Below are 21764 nucleotides of genomic sequence, written 5' to 3'. Positions count from 1 at the left end.
TCTAATATGACCTTAAACTTAATTGGTTCGGGTTGGGATCGTGCCGGATCGGGTTGGGAACCACGCATTCGGATCCGAAACGCTAATGCTGTACTGCTGTTTGATGTAATAAAGCGGGGGTGTTCTCGTCATATATAAATTAAGAAAAATGGCAACGACGTAATTATCTCCTCCATCGGGACCGTTTCCTTTGGTCGGGCCACCTTCTTCCATAAATCTTCTCCTGTCCAAAACAAACGTTGCGAGCTCCATTAATGGCGATCCTGAACCCTCCCCCTTTCCTAAAGAAGGAAGGAGAAGAACCCTAACCCTAACCCTAATACCCTATCGATAGATCTTTGTGCCCTCTCTTAGAATGGGATACGAACCTCTCCACGTCAACAACTGCCCCTCCGATGGCGGCTCCCACCACCACCGCGTCAATAGTCCTCGGTTCGCCGGCTCCATGACTCGCCGGACGCACTCCTTCAAGCGCGCCGGCAATGGCGGCAACGGCCAGATCGAGCTCCAGATCAACTCCCCGAGGTCGCCGGGGGAAGGCACCGGGAGCCCCTTAGGTGACGTGGCGGAGTCGCCTCCGGCGGTGGCGGCTGTGGCTGGGCACCTCCACCACCACCCGAGTAACCTCCGGTTCCGGCTCGGGGTGCCGCTGCTCGAGAAGGGGCTCTTCAAGAAGCACGTTTCTGCGGCGGAGATGGGGATCCGGGAGAGGAAGAAGTTAGGGAACGTGCTGTTCTTGGCGTTCTGTGGGGTGTGCTTGTTTCTTGGGATTGTTAAGATCTGCGCCGGGGGTTGGCTCGGGATGACAGTGATCAAGAAAGAAGGAAGCTTTCAGGTGAGGAGATCTCTCTTACCTCCACTAGATACTTTGTGTCGTTCCACGGATAGATTCCTCTTTACAATTTTTTCCATTTTCGGGCACATCAAAAGTATTTTAGTGCAGGATTTAAAGGCCTGGGAATTTCTCTGGCTGTTTGTCTTTGGATTCGTATGAACTTTTCTTCTCTATTTGTTTATAATTTAAGAAACAGCAAAACTTGTACTGTATTTGTTCAACATCTGTAGCAAATTTTATTTTCAAACTGTGTATTCTCTAAATGATCTTTAGCCCCTTTCTGATATTGCCCGAGTATTTAGGTGTGTGATTGGGTTTTTATTTTCCTAAGATAGAGAAAATCATTTTAGTCTGTACTTCAATACGGAGCAATATTGTCGAATTAGTTTTGGATATCATGTTTCATTTGGAACTGGAAGGAGCAAGCATTTTACATTACGTGGAATTGTCAACATCCAATTGTACTATTTTGATAGAACTTTAGTTGGTAGGTATTGAGTTCTCAAAATGTTTGATATTGACTATCCTTGATACAATGATGTAAGCTTGCAACTCATTGTTGAGTGATTTGATGTTTTAAGTCCTGTAGTTAACCTGGCTACTGTATGGGATTCATTTAATGATTTAATATATTTATATATCAACTGTCTGCTACCATATCCATTAGCTGATTGTCTGAAGCCTGCAAGATGAAATATCACGATGAGAATAACAATATTGTCCACTGATTTAATTTATTGAGATGCTTGGACTCTGAGATGCATATTGGGCTAGAAGAAACTTTTAGATTGTTTTCGGAGTCAGAAATGGAGTTCAAACTGCTAAATTCATGTTTCCTCTTTAACCAGACAAATTAAGATTTCAAAATTTGGTTAAAAGTTCATTTATTAAGAGTGGAACAGAACTTCCATCTAGTCATTACTATGTAGCTAACAACTAAAATAGGTTTAAAATTCCTTTTTTTCTAATAAATTTGTTTTCTGCCTTATTTTGTATAGTGGACTCTATTTCAATTTTGCTGTGATTTATGTTTTTAAGAGTATTACTGAGAAAACATTTGCATATTTAACATTGGATTTATTGTTGTCTCATGATTACTAGGATCTATCTGGCACTCATTTTACTAGTCAGGAGGTTGAGGTCTCCCATAACGACCAGCATAGGGGAGGAAGTGATAGTGAACGAACACTTATGACTGTAACCTCCAGCAAGACTGCAGGCCAGAACATTGTAACCAAGGCAAGTGACACATTCAGTTTTTGGACTTATCAAATGGCTTTTCAGTAAGAAATATTTCTGCTTCATACAGTCTTCAAGTATATGGGCTAAACCAAACAGTGATAATTTCACGCAATGCATTGATACAAGTACTCACAAGAGTAAGTCGATCATAGCAATCTTCTTCGCCACATCTTCAGTTCATCTCCATTCTTTCTTTTGCTTTTGTACCATTTTATTCTTTTGTTAACAGAAGACTTTTTTTTCCTTGTTGTGTAGAGCTGGATGCTAAGACGAATGGCTATATTCTAATAAATGCAAATGGAGGGCTAAACCAGATGAGATTTGGGGTCTGATTACTTTTCTGTTGTTTCAAATATGCAAATCTTAATTTCCGTTGGATAGTATACTGATATGTCCAGTTTAGAATGCAGATATGTGATATGGTTGCTGTTGCTAAGACCATGAAGGCAACACTTGTTCTTCCTTCACTTGATCATACCTCCTACTGGGCAGATGATAGGTACTTCTTTTAACCCCTGGATTTCTTAAGCACCTCAAATATTCCTGTTCACCTCATTATAATGTCTTGTTGATTTGTGCAGTGATTTCAAGGATCTCTTCAATTGGAAGCATTTCATTGAAACTCTGAAGGAAGATGTTCATATAGTTGAAGCTCTGCCTGCTGCTTTTGCACACACTGAACCTTTGGCCAAAACCCCAATCTCTTGGTCAAAGGTTAGGGGCTGGATTCTGCTAAAAGAAAGACACAGTAACTTACGATTCTCTCTGAAAAACATAATGTCTGATCAATTTAGTTATTCTGAATTCTGATGCAGGTCAATTATTTTAAAACGGATATTCTCCCGGTGCTAAAAAAACACAAAGTCATATACTTTACTCACACAGACTCCCGTCTAGCAAACAATGGGCTTCCCAGTTCTATCCAGAAACTAAGGTGCCGTGTAAACTACAGAGCTTTGAAGTACTCACCTCCAATTGAAGCACTCGGGACCACCTTAGTTTCAAGAATGCACCAAAATGGAAGCCCATATCTTGCTCTTCATTTAAGGCAAGTCTCCATGAGCTTCCTTCTATGGATCATTCAATTTTGAAGCATTTACACATTTTATTTCCATAGTATGTTCTTATCTGGCTATCAGTTTTTGTAACCTTCATCTAAATTTCTACTTTGACCGTAAAAATCTAAGATGACTTCCACTGCTCTTTTTCTTTCACACAAGTGAAAAGAACTATAATACATTGATATTATCCTAGAGATGATGCGTATTTCTTCTCTGGTCCTAGAGACATCAAGTATTCAGTATTTCCTGTCAACAAACATTCTCTCAACACTTAATAGTATCCTCTAGCTTCACTACTTATTCTTTAACACCTAATAGTTTCCATATGCTTATAGTTACTCGTACTTTTCTCTCATTCTTTATCTTGGGCTGTAGGATGTTATAATCTTGGGTGGTAGTGTAATCTTGGGCTGTAGTGTCCTTAGACAGGATTGCATGGTAGTGTATCTTGGGCTGTAGGATGTTATAATTAACAAGCAGGGCATGGTAATAGAAAAACTAGTTTTAAAAGAGAAAAGAGAAAGTAGAGATTCATCACTGTAAATTGATGTGAAGCTTGATGAAGAAGAGGAGGAAAATATCAATACAAGTGTTTAGATAGAAGGATGCACTTAACTAACCCTCCAAATGGTGGTTGTAAGACTTGGGTAGAAAGTAGTATGAATGACCTGTATATTTAGGTGGAATATACATGTTTTCTTGGAAGAAATAGAGGTGCATATTTCTGAAAATTGGTTTTCAGCTCTAAGAAGAATTAAGAGGAGGAAAAGAGTAGAGGGCAGAAGGGACAAGTAATCTTTACAATAATTATCAAATGTGAATCAAATTACAGTGAGATGGATTCTTACATTACTTAATGCCTTCCTTTAGAACATGCAATATTAGGATCTTTCAGGGGTCCTCATTGAACAAAGGAATATGTAGAATTCTGCTCATTGGGTGTCTGTAGGGTCTATGCGGACCTTTGGACATTACTCCTTTCTCACCTGTTCTCCTTGTTTTAACTCTACATTCAACTAGAAGTGGATCATACCACTATTCACCAGATGTACTTTTTTCAAATTTGGAGTCTTCTAAGTCGTTAAAGCTTTGTCGAATTCAGGCATCAACATCAATGACAAATTGGAAAGTAGTAGGAACTTATATGATTATTTCAGTTTCCATAATTAATATACTTCATCTCCTTGGTTACCATTCTCTCTATCTCTGAATATCTGGGCTTATAACATAGAAGAAAGCACGAATTGTCACACTTAGTAAAATAAAATTTGAGTTTCTCTCTTGAAATCAGTAGTAGTTGCCTGACTTGACATCTTTTAATCTTTTATTCAGCTGACGTTTATCTTGGTCCATATCTTAGTTTTCATAAAACTTATTATTGCTTAAGTTTCAGTATTTGATCATATCTCGTTTGTTAGTAACATGTTTCTTTTGATGAATTAAAGCTGCTGTAGAAGACACAGTGAGTGATTGATTGATTATAACTCTTACAAGAAAATATTGTCTTGTTAACTTAGATGATTCCACTTATTATTCTGCATTGTACTAATTGCTCCAATTCACCAGTTGTTTGCGGGTTAGGAATGTTGTCCAAGGACAGCTACATAACAGTGAAACTGTCTTAAGTAACATGCTGCTCTGAGAAAGTGTATGTTGTATATCCATCATTTCATCATTTCCTGAAATCTGGCATTTTCAATGCAGTAGCCTTATTTTCCTCCCTTTTTTACAATTTTGTTGACAGGATTCTATTTTTCAGAAAATATCATCACACATCTTAGTATTTTTCACCTCTGCAGATATGAGAAGGATATGCTAGCATTTACAGGCTGCAGTCATAATTTGACATCTGAAGAAGGGGAAGAGCTTCGTCGAATGCGTTATGAAGTAAGCCATTGGAAGGAAAAAGAGATCAATGGAACAGAGAGACGATTGCTGGGTGGATGCCCTTTGACGCCAAGGGAGACTTCCCTTCTACTTAAAGCACTAGGCTTCCCGTCAAGCACGAGAATATACTTGGTTGCTGGTGAAGCTTATGGAGATGGCAGCATGCACTATCTTTTAGATGATTTTCCCAACGTCTACTCTCATTCTACCTTGTCTACTGAAGAAGAACTTAAACCCTTCAGAAATCACCAGAATATGCTTGCTGGTTTGGATTATGTTGTTGCTCTTCAGAGTGATGTTTTTGTTTACACCTATGACGGAAACATGGCAAAAGCTGTACAGGGACATAGACGATTTGAGGACTTCAGAAAAACAATCAGCCCAGATAGGTATTTTCCCATTCCTGTCCTACTTCCTTATGGAATTGCGCATTCTTCACTACCAAAACATTTTGCTTTTTAATGGAGCTGAAACCGAAACTTTGAACCACGGGTGGAAATGTTATCTAGAACATGTTCTTACAATAATATTAATAGAATGTGATATCCACTTGAAAATTACTCTAGATCAGAAATATGTATGAAGCCTTAATATCTGTTTCTTTTTTTCCTTTTTCTTTTTTGTATTTCACAAGCATATAATCTTAAAGTTGTTTCTACATTTTTATCTTTCAGTTTAGCATTGTTCATTTTGCCTATTTTCTTGTAAAATGCATTGCTGTACCTAATTTTACATCTACAATTAATAACTTACTTGATATGAATCATATGATTTCTTTCCTGTTTATCTCTATCTGGTTCTTGGGACTTATATGCTCATCCTGCAGGATGAATTTTGTAAAACTTGTCGATGACTTTGATGAAGGAAAGATCTCATGGAAGAAATTCAGTTCAAAAGTGCAAAAGTTACACGAGGACCGAACCGGGCTTCCTTATTTGAGGGAGGCAGGAGAATTCCCAAAGCTGGAGGAGTCTTTCTATGCCAACCCTTTACCAGGCTGCATATGTGAAAGCCAAAAAAGCGAGAAATGAAAGTTGCCATGTAACCAATTTTTATATTAAAAGCTGCAGTCCAGAGAATTAAGAGCAGGAGAATAAAGGCTGATCTATTATCATTGTCCCTGTTGCATGGAGATAAATACAACCATTGCAGCAGCACAGTTTAGGATATGTCTGATGCATTACAAACTTGAATCTAGTCAGAGGTAAAAATGATCATATACAGATGTTGGAGGCACTGAACTGAGACGCTGTAGAGGTGACTGAAACAAAGATTACAGAAGTATAAAGAATCCTCATCGTGGATGGGAAGCATCATTGTACAAAGTGATCTAATTTTCTTTCTGGATCATCTCATCAGTGATGCTGTTCGTTGGCCTTTCTCCCTGCTATTGTATTCGTTCGTAGAGTACTTAGAATGAAGCAGATTGAAGGCAAGCTGCCCTCTGTAACAGAATTCATTCTTATCTACGACGGAAGTCAATAATTGATAACAAATTCTTTTTCCAACAGATTTTGCCTGTTATCTGATCATTACCTTATTACACTCCAATTTTGACAAGTGATAAAATATCTGGTGAATTGCAACTTGAGGTTTAGATTTAGTATGTGTATATATTATCTCAAATTTTTTTTAAAAAAAAAACTTAATAATTTTTGCATCTTATTTTTGGTGATTCAGTCAATTACACCTTTAAATCGGCGTTAAGACGTCACTAGTGATTACAGTGAAGATGTTTGGATATAGGCCCAGTAACTTGTGGGAGTGAATTGAACTTATTTATGACTACTAACCAATGATTATACTGCAAATTCACTTATCTAGCTACTTATGATTAGTCTGCTAGTTTATAATTTATAAAAATAAAAAAAAATATTTAAATGGATGGAGAGAGAGTGAGAGGAAGATAGGAATCATCAAAGCTCCCAACTCTTAGCTTCCATTGGACAAGTGTTTATGAAAAAAAAATTCTTCTAATATTTGATAAAACAGTGCTAAAGCAGAGCACTAAGTCACAATTTTTTTTACTAGCTCACAACATAAACATTTAAAAAATCAACAAGTTAATTAAACCCCAAACACCAACAAATTTTTAATTATGCATCCCAACACTAACACTAACCCACACAACTAAGTAATCCCAGAGAATTAACACGCACCAAAATAAACCTTAATTGAAGATAACAAATTAAACTAAATGACCCTCTCTCCCCTACCAACTTCCTCGAAACACTAATTTTAACTTCAAACTTAAGCACTTAACCGATCATTAACAAGAATATAAAAGACTTAATAACCCTAGTAAAAACACTGATTTAGAAATAGTAGGGATAGTTTGTTCACTTAGCAACTCGCACCAAACCGCAAGAGATAAACAGTAATTTTCGCTAAACAAAAAAATAAAACAGCATACAAAGTGACTTGTTTTACTTTTTACTATCCCATGACATAAAAAATCTTATTAGAAATCAAGGTAACACCAACAAAGTTTATGCATCCAAACACAAACTCAAACCCAAAGAATTAATTAGCACACACTCAAACGAGAATTAAGCCATAACTAGTAGGCACACCAAATTTAACTTAAAACCACCCTCTTTCCTATACTGAGTTCCTCCGAGCACTTTCTTGAGCTTCTTCACCTCCGCGTCATTAAGAAAGCTCACCTTCTCCACCAGCGCCGACGGCAAGCTATTCCCGAAGAGCGCGAGCGGCGTGATCTGCAACCCGGGGTTGGGGCTACTAAAGCTTGCCACCGCCGCCGCCGTTGACCTGGAAGTGGAGCAAACCTTGCGGAAACACCATGGCATCTCCCTTGTGGAGCGTTTTATATTATACGACGTTCGCGGTGGAGATGAAGCCGGCCACGATGCTCCCTTGGGTGACGAGGAGGATCTCGGAGGCGGCCGGGTGGGTGCGGAGTGAGACGACGCCGCCGACGGCGATGTCGAGGCGCGCGAGGGAGATGCCGAGGCCGTTGACACCCGGGAACTGGCCGACGAAGGCAGGGGTGACGGCGGCCTTGATTATGTTCGACGTGTTTCCCGGGACGCCGAGGCCGGAGAAGAAGAAATCGTCGACGGTGACGGTGGAGGTTTTCTTGCAGGTGTAGCCGGAGGGGGTGGTGTGTCCGGCGAGGTTGCCGACGCAGAAGTCGTGGGCGAGGAGGGAGCAAGGGAGGAGGAGGGAGAGGAGGATAGGAAACATGGTGTGGAGTTTTCTTTGTAGTGTAGGATGATCATCATCATGGGGGTTTTGGTGGAGGGTTTATATAGAGGAGGAATTGGATGCATGGGGTTGATGAGATTAATTGGTGGGTTAATTAGAGGAGATTGGATTCCATGCATGCAAGGTTTCACGTGCAAGTTTTCATCCTGTATAGATATTTCCAAATTGCAGAGAGAGAGAGAGAGAGAGAGAGAGAGAGAGAGAGAGAGATTTGTCATAAAATATTTCCTGTCAAGTATTTCTTCTCTGCTCCTAGAGACATCAAGTATTCAATATTTCCTATCAACAAACATTCTCTCAACACATTAATAGTATCCTTTAGCTTCACTATTTACTCTCTTGACACCTAATAGTTTCCGTATGCTTAATAGTTATTCATGCCTTTCTTGTCATTCTTTTATCTGTGTGCTGGTTAATTATTTCCCTAAATAAATTACACAAACTGCAATGACACTGACAATTAAAGCTAACCAGCATAACCTTTTGATCTTGTAAAGCAGGGCATGGTAATAGAACAACTAGTTCTAAAAGAGAAAAGGGAAAGTAGAGAGATTCATCACTGGAAATTGATGTGAAGCTTGACGGAGGACTAAGAGGAGGAAAATATCAGTACAAATTGTTCAGATAGAAGGATGCACTTAAGAGAAGTAAACCTCAGAATGGTGGTTGTAAGGCTTGGGTAGAGAGTAGTGTAAATGAGCAGTATATTGAGGTGGAATATACAAGCTTTGTTGGAAGAATTAGAGGTGCACGTTTCTGGAAATTGGTTTTCAGCTCTAAGAAGAATTAAGAGGAGGGAAGAGAATAATCTTTACAAGTTTGTGATTTGGGTTTATAAGATATCAAACTTGTATATTTTGAAAGATTAATTAGTTTCTGTTTTTAATTTATGATTATGATTAGTCTATAAATTTTAAATCATCTTTTTATCTAATTTATGATTAGTTTAAGTGTTCATAATCTATAAACACAAAAAATATTTAGATATGGATGGAGATGTTTTGATGGATCGATGTAGAGATTGAGAAAGAGAGAGAGAGAGAGAGAGAGAGAGAGAGAGAGTTTCTTTTCCAAAGTCTTAGCTCCCATTGGACAGAGGTAGATATATAAGAAAGCTCTCTTTTAACTTCGTATGATATTTTAATATTTTATTACTGAAATTTTTTACCAGAAGTTGAAATTTTCCTCAACAACCTTTTACTTCTGTGTTTTTCTTTCTCAATTTTTTTCCTTTTAATGTTTGATAAAAGAATGCTAAACCACAGCCCTAAATCACAATCTTTTACTAGCTCACAATGCAAACATTGAAAAGATTAACAAGTTAATTAAACTCCAAACACCAACAAAGCATATAATTATGCATCCAAACACTAACCCACACAACTAAGCAACCACATAGAATTAACACACACACCTGAAAAAACCTTAATTAAAGATAACAAATTAAACTAAACCACCGATTTTGACTTCAAACATAAGCACTTAACCGTTAGCCGACCATTAACGAGAAGATAAACTACTTAGTTACCCTTGTAAAAATATTCTCACTTAGCAACTCGTCTGACCGATAGAAAGGTTAAACGGCAAGAGATAAAGTGTAATTTTGGTGTTAAAAAAAATAAAAATAAAACAGCATACCAAATGACACATTTTACTTATAGAAATCAAGGTGACACCAACAAAGCTTATGCATCCAAAGACAAACTCAAACCCAAACAATTAATTAGCACACACACAGACAAGAATTAAATCATAACTAGACACACCGAATTAAGCATAAAGCCACCCTCTCTTTCCTCTATCCGCTTCCTCCGAGCACCTTCTTGAGCTTCTTAACCTGAGCGTCGTCAAGGAAGCTCACCTTCTCCACCAACGCCGATGGTAAGCTATTCGCGAAGAGCGCGAACGCCGTGATCTGCAACCCGGGGTTGGGGCTACTAAAGCTCACCACCGCCACCGCCGTCACCCCGCCGGCGTTGACCTGGAAGTGGAGCAAGCCTTGCGGAAACAGCATGGATTCTCCCTTCTTGAGCGTCGTATAGTATACGTCGTTGGAGGTGCTGATGAAGCCGGCCAAGATGCAACCTTGGGTGACGACCAGGAACTCGGAGGCGGCCGGGTGGGTGTGGAGGGGGACGACGCCGCCGACGGCGAGGTCGAGGCGGGCGGCGGAGATGCCGAGGCCGTTGACGCCCGGGAACTGGCCGACGAAGGCCGGGGTGACGGCGGCCTTGATGATGTTCGACGTGTTGCCCGGGACGCCGAGGCCGGAGAAGACGAAGTCTTTGACGGTGACGCTGGAGGGTTTCTTGCAGGTGTAGCCGGACGGGGTGGTGGGGCCGGCGAGGTCGGCGACGCAGAAGTCATCGGCGAGGAGGGAGGAAGGGAAGAGGAGGAGGAGGAAGGAGAGGAGGATAGGAAGCATGGTGTGGAGTTTTCTTTGTTTTGTTTTTGTGATGTATGTTGTGGTGTAGGATGATGATATGGGGGACTTAATTGGGAGGGGTTTATATAGAGGAGGAATTGGATGCATGGCTTTTAATTGGTGGGTTAATTGGTGGGTTAATTAGAGGAGATTGGATTCCATGCATGCAAGGTTTCACGTACATGGATGTGTAAGCACGTGAAGCTACGTCCTGTATGCATATTTCCAAATTGCATTATGAGAGAGAGAGAGAGAGAGAGAGAGAGAGAGAGAGAGAGAGAGAGAGAGAGAGAGAGAGGTAAAAAAGGAGACAGTTCCTGATGAGTCTAAAGACGACAATTTTGTGATTCAGAGGACAGAGGACAAAGGACATTTTACTGATGATATGGATTAACAATCTTTAAAGTGTTTTAGCTACAGTTTTTTTTTTTTGTTGGAATTATTTAAAAGTCTTTGACTATATATTGAAGAATGGATTTGCCTATCAATAATAAGCTAAGCTAGTTTGACACACAGCTTACCAATTTGAACTTTTAATTTGTTTGTTAGAGAGATTCGAAACCACTTATACTAACAGTTGGACCTATTTAAAAAAAAAAATACTATGTGATATCTAATTATGAGATTTAAAGAAATAATTTATAAAGGAATTTAAAATTTAATTAGAAAAGGGAACAAATAAGTAAAATGAAGGAGTTTATAAAAGACTAACCAGCTTAAGGAGAAAGTCAAACAGTGTGAAAGGTTTAAACTTGAAGATTCTATTGTTTCGTTCTCTTCAAAATTTTCACCGGATAATAAAGAAGAAAAATTCTTCCAACTTATAAAGGGAAAGAGTCTAATAAAGAATCCCTCGAACCAAGTTGCTACCCAAAATTTAATATCTACTAAGGATGATTACTATGAAATCGCAATCACATAATATAGTTTGACTTCTTTGTAGGAATTTTGTGCACTGCTTATTATATGATCCCAAAAGGTTGGGAGGGATCAATAATACTTTATGAACTACAACGAGCAACTTGGTTCCCAATGAGCAGGAGGATCAGTTCAATACTTGCAAGGACCCATGCATGCACAAATCCTAAATAGGACCCTTTCAAAAAAAAAAAAAACACTAAAATGCAACCATATATTGTATCTACAGAAAATATTGGTTTATTTATGATGATTCGTAGGCCCTTTCTAACTGTCTATTGTAGGACCTTGTTTCTTATATACATATAAATTACTACATATGTAATTGCATTTTCATGAATAAGAAAAATAAAATAAAGGTTCTTATATTCTTCATAGAAAAATTAATGGTTTTGCTATATATAGGATGCTTGCAAACGGCAATAAAAGATGCCCATCCTAGAGTGTGGAGTATGGACCACACTCAAGCTTATCCTTCTATTTTCATAATCTTTATCGATCTAGTGGTAGTGGATTAGATGATCTTTGAAGCCTACATCTCTTGATAATTAGGCGACAAGGTCTCATTCCCAATCTCACATAAATTCAAGAGGCAAGCTGGACAACAAATGATATGAACCATACTTGTTGGTCCAGCTTGTTTCTTAAATTTATTTGATCATGGCTTATCAGTCATCATCCATAAAGAATTGATAGGATGCATTTGATTAAAAGTAATTGAGCAAGAGAGTGTTCATGTCATACGAGAACTCGACGGTGTAATTAGAACATCGTTAAATTCTTATTTTTCTCAACAGAAAAAGGAATAAAGAAAAGTTATAGGGAGGGTGCACTTTTTGTGATCAATAGTGACAAGATTTCACCATCTGTCCAAATCTTTTCCCCACATCACATGGAATAAAAATGAATCGAGGCAGCATTACAAGACGCATGACAGCTATAAGCAATTGTCCTTCTTATGTGTAATATTGTGTGTCATATGAACGGGTGGACTGTAGCAATTCCCTTACCCATACGGCACATACGATCTCATGGCGTCCTCCCATGCACGTATGAGGGGATTGCATGCAGCCAAAATCCCAAAAGGGAACGAGAAAGAATGGGAGCTGAGGCAGCGTGGGGACCAAATTAATTGACCACTGCTAGAATTTGTATGCGTCCTATAATTAACCTGAAAAGGATGGGTCCCCCCTTATGTAGTCCATAGTCCCGTTATGTTCAGCATATTCCTAAAGATTGTGCCAGGATTCAGTGAAGGGTATGGTATGTCAAACATTGGTGATCTTATTTATCTACTGTGAACAACCAAGGGGATGGTTTTCTTTTCTTTTTAAACAAAAAAATTCTTGTTGAAATGATTATTTGCACAGTGATGCATGCTTTAGGAAGTGTAAATTCTGATTAGAAATAATTATATCTAGATCTCCTCAACTTTTGTATATATTTACGTAATCTCATTTATTTTTTTGTGACGGATTAACTATCTAACTATTAAAATATTCCCTTCTGATTATAAGGGTGAAAATAATCCCTAAACAAAACCAAGATGAGAGACGAATGCCGCACTCAAATATTAATTAGGTTGGAAGGGGAGCAATCTTTGACGACGATTGAAAAGCTTATGGGACCAAACCATCACATAACCAGCTAAGATGATAGAGAATAAATATTTGTTATCTTAATAATGTAAAGTTCAAAACAGGAGGAGATATTCTACGGATGGCTGCAAAATGTTTTAAGAGATTTCAAAGATCAGCATTCAACACCTCTCCTTATCAAGACAAGGGAGTGACTTGGTTCACTTGTTCTTGCCATCAGCATTGTAGTCGTTGATCAGCCCCTCAACATCCTTCCAGAAAAGACCTTCCACAAGAATCCCATCTTTAGTGAACCTGGCAAAGAAATGATAGTCAAAATATGAAGATAATGAAGATAATAGTGAAAAGAAACACACTAGTCTAAAAGGAAACAAGTCGGACCACTGAAGCAAAGATACACCTGAGTAGCCATTATCAAAGTATACTTTTTTTTAATAGTCCTAGCTAATTATTGATCAAATTTCATCTGAAACAGCTAACCAACAAACCATACGAGTATGAACATATAATCCTCCTCAGAAGTACGTAATGAGTGTGTCATTACCATTTTGTAACGCTCTTTGTAAGTTTGACTGGTTTATTGGCAGAAATAGACTCCGGATCTGCACTGGCTACCGTAAGAGTATACATGTCAGAGAACCTTGGAAGCTTTGAAGAAACAATTAGCCCAGTGCTATTGAAAGACCCCTGTGTGAATGCAGTAGTCAGATTAGAGAAATTACTCAAATATGCACGGCCAGTTTAGTGTTACTGAATGACCTGGACAGAAAACTGGTGGAAGAGCATATGCCGATTGGCATATAGATAAATAAAATATAAGTAAATTGACTCATTTTGTAAAGATTATCCCAAATAGCAAGGATGGCAGTTTCGGCCAATCCCGAGTTGGATAGGCCGCATCGGCTAAAACGGCGTGATATGAGTTGTTTAAAAATTTGACTTAGGAGAAATCAGTAATTTATGTCCCTAGCTAACTTCTTTTTAAAATTATGTTGATGTGGTGGTCGTAGTAGGCTCTAAAAGCTATCTTTCCTATTCTAGTAAACTCCTTTCAGATTTGGTTTCCAAATTTATGTATGAATTTCTCGAAACTGTTGAACATCCAATAAACAAGAAGCACACTAAATCTGGCATCTTTGACAACGAAAGACAATCATCACTTTAAGGATTTTCATGCAAGTCTATCTTGTTGCCAACCTTTTAGGACATATGGATATCAGCCAAAATAGCTTTCACTGACAGCAATTGCAGCGATAGGATACTTTTAGCAAATGAGAAAACTGAAACAGCCTTCAACACCTCAATAAATACTCTGCCTGCTTAATTTCCATGCTTTATTTCCTCTCTTCTATCTTTTCTTTGCTTCATCTCTTTTCAATCCCCTTGTATTCTTTCAACTCTCTCTCTCTCTCTCTCTCTCTCTCTCTCTTACTCTCCTCCCATGCTTCACACTTTTCTCAGCTCATCTTGATACGACTAAGGTTAGACCTAATTGTCTTGAGCTGAATCTTTTTTTTTTCAAAGTTAAGAATTTATTGTTGTCGCGTTCAAACGTTTCTGCACACGCTCGCAAATACAGAGAACGATTTTTACCCATTTAAATGGGCTCACGCCCGATGAGAATACATTATTTTTAGGATAATCTTTTGTTTATTCTGCTTGTTAAATTAGCCTCTAAATATGTGAAAGACAATTTTATTGAATCGATTGATAAAATATTTCAGTTTTCCTTTTCTAGCTCTCCTCCTCCTCTCTCTCTCTCTCTCTCCTTTGCCCCCACAACATTTCAGTTTTCCTTTTCTAGCTCTCCTCTCTCTCCTACCTCTACCTCTCGTCGCTATTGTCACCTTCTATTATCCTAATTATTATTCCACTCTTCACCAACCTCGATCATCCCGCCACAATTTGACCATCGATTAGTAATTCGCCCATAACTTTTGATCTATACCTCCGATCGACATGATTCTGGTTACGTTGCATCCTTTACTTCAAGAAAAACAACCTATCAAAATGTCAGATCTTTTAGATGGCTAGATCACCCTCAATTGTTCTCGAAAGTTCCGCCATAAATCGAAACCTTGTTGGTTCCAGATTATGTTGACCACCTCCCCAAGCGTGATGGTATTACATATGATGAGCTCCTCTAGCGACTTCTCACTCTGGTGAACTCGAATAGCATTTTTTCCTCTACTTTTCATTTCACTTCTCTCTTTCTTTCCAACTCTTTTACCCCATCTTTCTCTCCCTCTCTTACTACTGTAGAACAAAGAGATCTCACTCCATTCATCTCACTTCTGCAGCAGTAATTTACAAGCATAAAAAATTACCATATTCAACTTGGAAATCATAATTTTAAATAAGTGAGTATTTTTTAATTTTTAGATTTACTATGTTGGTAATTGTTATTTTCTTATTTTTCTATCACTTTTTCTAAATGTTTAAAAAATTTCCTATATTTTTAATAATTTTTCGAATTTATATAATTTAAAATAGTTTGATATCATATCGACTGATACGACCAATATGGTCAATAAGTATAATTTTTCCGGTTGGCCGATCCCAATATTGGGAACCTTGTCAAATAGAACTATGTTATTTGTTTAAAAACAAGATGAATAATAACTATCATGTTTGATTTGATCTACGGGAAAAAATGACAAACTGTATTGGCTTCAAGAATCCGCCAAAACAAAAGCTTTATGAAGAGTTTATGGAAGATTCATTTCAAGTGCATAATGACCAATCATTAATAAGTAATGTAAATCAAGTACTTCCTAGGATCTCATTACTAAGGTTGTAAACAAGCCGAGCCTGAGCGAGCTGGCTCCAACTTAGACTCGGCTTGAAATTAATTTCGAGCCTTCTAACTGTGCTCAGACTCGGCCTAGCTCAACTCGAGCTGAGCTCAAGCCGAGCCAAACCGAGCTAGAGTTGAGCTCGAGCCTAAAATAAGCCTTATTCAAGCAGAGCTGAATCGAGCCCGAGCCGAGCCACAACCTATTAAGTTGAAGTTTAAAATTTTTCCGTATAATTAGAACAAAAGCCAATCAAATTGAGGGTCCTAACAGAGAAAGAGGCTTGCCAACGATTGGAGGAAGAGGAGGACCGGAGGAGGCCGAGCTTGCCGATGGTGGAGGAGGAGGAGGAGGCTTGTCAACAGTTGGGGGAGGAGGAGGATTGGAGGAGGCCAAGCTTGCCAACGGTGGAGAAGGAGGAGGAAGAAGAGGAGGCTTGCCGACAGTTGGAAGAGAAGGAGGAGCCGAGCTTGCCAATAGTGGAGGAGGAGAACGACGAGGCGTCGATTTGAGGAGAGTGTTACTGCGTGAATTGAGATTTGAGAATTTGGGAGAATTACGGTTTAGAAATTTACACTTCAGGTTTTATAGCGAGCCTATTGAACCAAGCCTGAGCGAGCCAGCTCTGGCTTAGGCTTGACTCGAAACGAATTTCAAGCCTAAAATTTAGGCTCAGGCTTGGCTCGTTTTAAGCCGAGCCTGAGCCGCTAATTTATTTTGACATCTTACACATAACAGTTTGTATGGATGAGCTGACATTGAACATCTTCTAGGATAAAAAAACAATGTTTAAGGTAGAACATTATATTCCTCAATTCAAATTGAAGATAATAGATAGAGATAAAGACCGAAAGGACTTGAGGCAGAGAGATATGAATTTACAAATATTTCACTTGAAAAAATATCAATAACAAAAAAACACATTAGCCTACTCTAATTAAATTAAAACGGACAAAATAGTCTACTATTTTTTAAATGTCAAGCAGTAAACTTGATGATCCACAATAATAAATGATAGTCTAAAAGTACCTCTTTCAAAACTTCTATAAAATATATCCACCTTAGCTGAAATTTGAAATTTCTGAAACTGCTAAAACCATCGAAACAAAGAATTAGGAGTCTGGCTTTCTAATTATATGATATAATTGGGCACTACCTTGTTTATGTTTCCAATGTACTTTATGAGAGTGTTACAACTCCTTTTCAAACTGTCTCCAAGTGGACCTAGAAGACTCATTATACTTCTAATACATGTTAAGAACTACAAATCTCATGACTTCTCTGCATGAATGACAATGGAATTAATGCCAACGCAACAAGTGCTGACTTGGTGAAGTTACTATTCAATATATCATATATGTGAAATTTCATAATCGTGATGATGATGCACATGCCCTCAATAGTCAAAACACACATAAAACTAACCAAATTCATCGGTTCTAAGTCCACAGGTGGCTCACACACATGCAAGTGAGAAATATCGAGGTCCCCTCTACTATGAACTAGATCAGGGTTCATCTTGTTTAGTAGAGGATACTGGTTTATCACTTTATCTCATATACTTTAGGTAAACGAAAGAGAATGCAGCGGACATCACAAATTCATAGTATATGAACATATCATGACTATGACTCTTTTAGCTACTCGATGATAAACAACATGAATGTCATGAATAGATGCTAGATTCGAACTATCCAGAACAATTTCACAAAGTAAGAGCCTACTAACCAACTGAATAGAAAAATAAAATAAGGCAGCTTCATCAAATTAGGCAAAATAAATTCAAATTAAACATCAGAATGACAGTGAAACTTTGTAATTTCATTACATTGAAAACAAACATCTCATATGTATTTCAGCAGCTGAAAACATCCGTCAAATGTCTACAATACGAGAGGCAATGGGAGCATTTCTAAGGTAAGAGTAATGAACAATGATTCAAGCTACATGTTCTGGCAGCAAATAATGGAAAAGAATTATTATCTTCTGCAAGTACAGAATTTTCCCATGTAAATTGTGATTTTCCCTTCTAACAAATCAGTGCTACTCACTCAAACCTCAACAAACATCTTGACTTTATATGATGTGTTCTACAGTTATCTCCAGATATTGTTACCTATTCATGTGTATAGCGTCTAAAATGTTGATATCGATAGAAAATCTATGACCAATATCCAATGTTATGGCAAAGGTACATGAAAATAAAATAACTAAGAAGAAACTTACAATAAACTAGGTCCGCTATCGTATAGGATAGGGAATCAACATTTTACAACTAAAAGGTTTTAAAATGGTGTAAACTGGCATAAACCTTTAAATTCAGGAATGAGGGAGAGATACTAGCAAGGTAGGACAGCGCAAAACATAAGGATATGTGTCATACATATAAGAGCAGTGAGTGGTGCTATATTCAATGGTCCGAACTACAAACAGGATTGTATGAGGGGTCACTCTGAATTCAATAGGTTTGCATTCAAGTGAACAGACATCTGTTTCAAAGCTTTCATAAGCCTAATACAATTGAACGCAGATACTTAATACAACAGAAACAACAAATATTCACCGCATGAAAAAGAAAACAAAAATCTAGAATCATCCTGCAACTGTATACTAAGAACCAGCAATGTAAATTTTCCAGAACTACTACATTCCAACGGAAGAAAAACAAACTCACCGCTGGAGGGTAAGTAAAAAGGATGGCATTCTTCTCTTTCGTGTAGCTGATCAACTGCAACAGCCCATTAAAAGCTACATACTTGCCCGAGTCAAGAACCAAAAAGCAAAAATCACACAAACAATGAATCCAACACCTCGTAAACAAACAATAGAATTTCATCAAACCGCCAAAGAAAAGGATATAACACGATGCAACCAATGAGGAGATCTCTGTTCTCCGGGAACTTCTTGGGGTAGAACTGCGCGAAGAGTGCGATGGCGATGACGATGGATCCAATCAGCAACCTCACATTGCTTAGTCTCACGTCCTCTACGTATCCACGGCTAGTTACAACCTGAGATGAGAATTAAACCCAAAGTTCTCGCCTTCTCCGAAACCCTATAAATGGAAGGAAAACTTAGATATCAGTAAGAGATGTCATACTTCGGTTACAGATTCGTCGAGGAGGTGCTTGATCGCGTGGGGATCGAGGAGGTTAGCCTTCTTAGGGTTCTTCGCGGCTCCGCTACTCCCCATTTTTTTTTTCTCTCTTTCCTTTTTCCTCTTTTTTTCTTCTTTTCTTTTGTTGTGAATTTTGGGTCTCCTATCGTCCGATTTGGTGCCGGACGGGAACGCTTCAAGCGGATCGAATCGAGAATATCACCCATCCCACCCGATCCGACCCGGTCCAGAACCGGGCCGGGTTCGTGCCAGGTGGGATATTCCAACCCGTTATTACCCACTAGATATCGGGCTCGGGCTGGCTTATCAGTTATCACCTCTAATCGTAGTGAAGAGAGGAAAGTTTGTTTCCTTAAACCCTAATAGGAGAAGGAAAGAAGCCTCGAGGAGGAAGAGAGGTCGAGGGAATGGAGGAAGACCAGGAGATAAGATTGGAGATACTATCTTCTCATCCACATAGATCTCGCTCAGAATCCGCCATCTTCAAATCCCTTTTCCAAGAGAGTAGATCAGAAGGGCAGCACTACACCCACCCCGATCCAGCGAGAGGCCAAAGTTTCGGTAACACCAACACCGTATCATCTCCATAACCACCAAAATTATTCATTTCTTCTCTTACAAGTTGAGCTCGTGAGCCATCTCTCTCTCTCTCTCTCTCTCTCTCTCTCATCACCATCAAGCAATTCCACCATGAATCCTGCAATCGTTGTTGCATTCACTGCTCTTCTCCTCTCCAAATCACTCTCCCTTGATGCTACTACGCCAGTACCCATCTCAAATATCACAGTCATGGGCACTGTTTTCTGTGATGCCTGCTGCTCTAACGAGCGATATCCACTTCCTAGATATTTTGATTTCTTTTTAGGATAATTTCATTTAGACTGGCCGCCGAACACTGTATTTCATATACACTATCTGAATTTTCTTTTTAAATATTCATAAATATCTTCTTAAACTAAAAATAAAATACGAACTTTTAAATTCAGAAGATACATACAGTAAAAAATTTACATAAATAATAGTTTTCTAAAAAGTTAGTTTTTCTTCTAATAATTGCTACCCAAGTTTAATACTTTGAGATATACTTTTGCTTCCATTCCAAATAGTAGATTAATCTCCAGGACCCCAATTTTTCTAAGGCCTTACTTGAGAGCACTCACTAAGTCATATTATCCAAATACTTTGAATCAACTTTTGCTTTCACATCACACCATAAATCTATTATGAAATATATATATTCTTTTAACTCGATATCGACCCATTATATTATTATTCCTCGTCCTCATAGCTAATTTATTAACTTAAATCCTAAGCACCGAAAGGGAACAAGAAAGGGTGAGGAGCCAGCGCATGCGAACTCTCGAAGGTCTGACGAAGGAATCGATAAAGAATAGTAGACGGTGAACATTGCACACCACCAGATCCAGAAGAAGCCTTCCTTCTTCTTCTCTCTTTCTTTCTTTTTCTTTTTCTTTTTCTTTTTTCCTTTGTCAAATGGCATGGAAAGAAACTTCGCTTTCGTCTGCAAAATATTTTTAGTCAGCTTTGCAAAAATACCCTACTTTATTTTGGTTTTTGGTTGAGAAGTCCCCAGTTTGTGGTAATTGGATGATAAATGGTTAAATACCCATTTGGTTTGGGTTTAAGGGTTTTCTTAAGCCATGACAACAAATATTAGTCTTTTTCAAAATATGACTGTTTTACCCTTAATGAGATATTACTTCAATCAATAATATATCTATTTCCTCTACTATAAAGGATGTTTAAGTCAATCGACATAAATTTTTTTATATTTTAAGGACTATTTTTTTATGTCGAATTAAAGTTAATGATGATGACACCACTAATCTGATTTACAACTAAACATTCAATTTTAATCTTAATCTGTTTAAGGTACCCTATTAAAGATTAAAGAATGGGAGACTAACTGGTTTTAGAATTAACCACCATCCAAATGCCACCTTAACAGAGAATTATCTTACATCGTTGCTCATCTAAGGTCTAAAGATTTGCATCAAAAGAATGGAGATAGAACAGAGGAGATTGGAACTGATTTGATGATTTGCTTGTAATCCCCCAACATGGACAACTTGCTTATGAGCTGATAAATGTTGATAATGCTTGTTATTGAGCTTAAGTGTAGTAATATCAAATCATCCCAATCTCATTATAATTTATACATCTAAACGATTAAGATAATGTACATAGCCAGCGAGGAGTAAAGTTTGAAAGCCTTATTTTGTACGAACTAGTGAAAAATTTTGTCATAAAAGCAGCCCCATCCACCTGTTGGATAAGAACATATTTATTCTTATATAAGTTTTTCTTTTTATATTAGTATAGTAAATAAATAACCACTTAAACCTATAGTAAGTAACTATTAGGTTCGAGCTAAGAAATAGTAAAATTGATCGTTAATGAATGAGCTCTAAGTCAAGATGGGAGGGTCGAGCAGCTTCTTTAGGCTATGTACAATTTAATAGACAAAATTATGGCATCTTATTTTGATATCATTTTAAATCATCAATTAGTCAATTCAATTGAAAACGATGATTTTAATCCTTTATATTCTAACAATTATAATAATAAGTTGGTGCACTGATCTAACTTAAATAAAGTCTAAAAAGATCACGAGAGGAATATAGAGTTTGCAAGGC

The 21764-nt window shown here is 38.0% G+C and overlaps 3 protein-coding genes, 1 long non-coding RNA gene and 1 pseudogene across 4 annotated transcripts; 1 reads left to right on the top strand and 4 right to left on the bottom strand.

Moving 5' to 3' along the window:
* Positions 1 to 192: 192 nt before the first annotated feature.
* LOC140799767 (O-fucosyltransferase 35) lies at positions 193 to 6535 on the top strand. The gene is made up of 9 exons (XM_073154223.1): positions 193 to 835; positions 1937 to 2074; positions 2145 to 2214; positions 2333 to 2403; positions 2488 to 2576; positions 2659 to 2791; positions 2893 to 3125; positions 4938 to 5414; positions 5852 to 6535. The coding sequence occupies exons 1-9, from the start codon at positions 356 to 358 to the stop codon at positions 6054 to 6056; spliced, it is 1896 nt and encodes a 631-aa protein (XP_073010324.1). The 5' UTR covers positions 193 to 355; the 3' UTR covers positions 6057 to 6535.
* A 1039-nt stretch (positions 6536 to 7574) lies between these two features.
* Positions 7575 to 8232, bottom strand: LOC140800147 (germin-like protein 8-14; annotated as a pseudogene).
* A 1656-nt stretch (positions 8233 to 9888) lies between these two features.
* LOC140800065 (germin-like protein 8-14) lies at positions 9889 to 10720 on the bottom strand. Its single transcript, XM_073154704.1, has one exon. The coding sequence runs from the start codon at positions 10676 to 10678 to the stop codon at positions 10052 to 10054; it is 627 nt and encodes a 208-aa protein (XP_073010805.1). The 5' UTR covers positions 10679 to 10720; the 3' UTR covers positions 9889 to 10051.
* A 2529-nt stretch (positions 10721 to 13249) lies between these two features.
* On the bottom strand, positions 13250 to 20631 carry LOC140800282 (signal peptidase complex subunit 2-like). The gene is made up of 5 exons (XM_073154974.1): positions 19090 to 20631; positions 18849 to 19000; positions 18664 to 18745; positions 13739 to 13881; positions 13250 to 13488 (listed from the first exon to the last, which is right to left on the bottom strand). The coding sequence occupies exons 1-5, from the start codon at positions 19180 to 19182 to the stop codon at positions 13395 to 13397; spliced, it is 564 nt and encodes a 187-aa protein (XP_073011075.1). The 5' UTR covers positions 19183 to 20631; the 3' UTR covers positions 13250 to 13394.
* Positions 14566 to 18657, bottom strand: LOC140800283 (uncharacterized). The gene is made up of 2 exons (XR_012111175.1): positions 17146 to 18657; positions 14566 to 17076 (listed from the first exon to the last, which is right to left on the bottom strand). It is a non-coding gene; the product is annotated as an uncharacterized lncRNA (long non-coding RNA).
* Positions 20632 to 21764: the final 1133 nt, after the last annotated feature.

Source organism: Typha latifolia, chromosome 13 (genome assembly GCF_019914945.1).
Source record: "Typha latifolia isolate L0001 chromosome 13, TyphaL0001v2, whole genome shotgun sequence".
NCBI lineage: Eukaryota > Viridiplantae > Streptophyta > Magnoliopsida > Poales > Typhaceae > Typha > Typha latifolia.
This window is presented reverse-complemented; position numbering and strand designations above follow the sequence as displayed.

What these genes read in the sequence shown, in the direction of transcription:
- LOC140799767 (XM_073154223.1), top strand. Translation starts at nt 356, where the DNA reads ATGGGATACGAACCTCTCCACGTCAACAACTGCCCCTCCGATGGCGGC. An exon ending in AGAAAGAAGGAAGCTTTCAG is followed by an intron (nt 836 to 1,936) that starts GTGAGGAGATCT and finishes CATGATTACTAG; the next exon opens with GATCTATCTGGCACTCATTT. An exon ending in AAAACAATCAGCCCAGATAG is followed by an intron (nt 5,415 to 5,851) that starts GTATTTTCCCAT and finishes CTCATCCTGCAG; the next exon opens with GATGAATTTTGTAAAACTTG.
- LOC140800065 (XM_073154704.1), bottom strand. Translation starts at nt 10,678, where the DNA reads ATGCTTCCTATCCTCCTCTCCTTCCTCCTCCTCCTCTTCCCTTCCTCC.
- LOC140800282 (XM_073154974.1), bottom strand. Translation starts at nt 19,182, where the DNA reads ATGGGGAGTAGCGGAGCCGCGAAGAACCCTAAGAAGGCTAACCTCCTC. An exon ending in TTTTTACTTACCCTCCAGCG is followed by an intron (nt 13,882 to 18,663) that starts GTGAGTTTGTTT and finishes GCATTCACACAG; the next exon opens with GGGTCTTTCAATAGCACTGG. An exon ending in ACAAAGAGCGTTACAAAATG is followed by an intron (nt 13,489 to 13,738) that starts GTAATGACACAC and finishes TTTCTTTGCCAG; the next exon opens with GTTCACTAAAGATGGGATTC.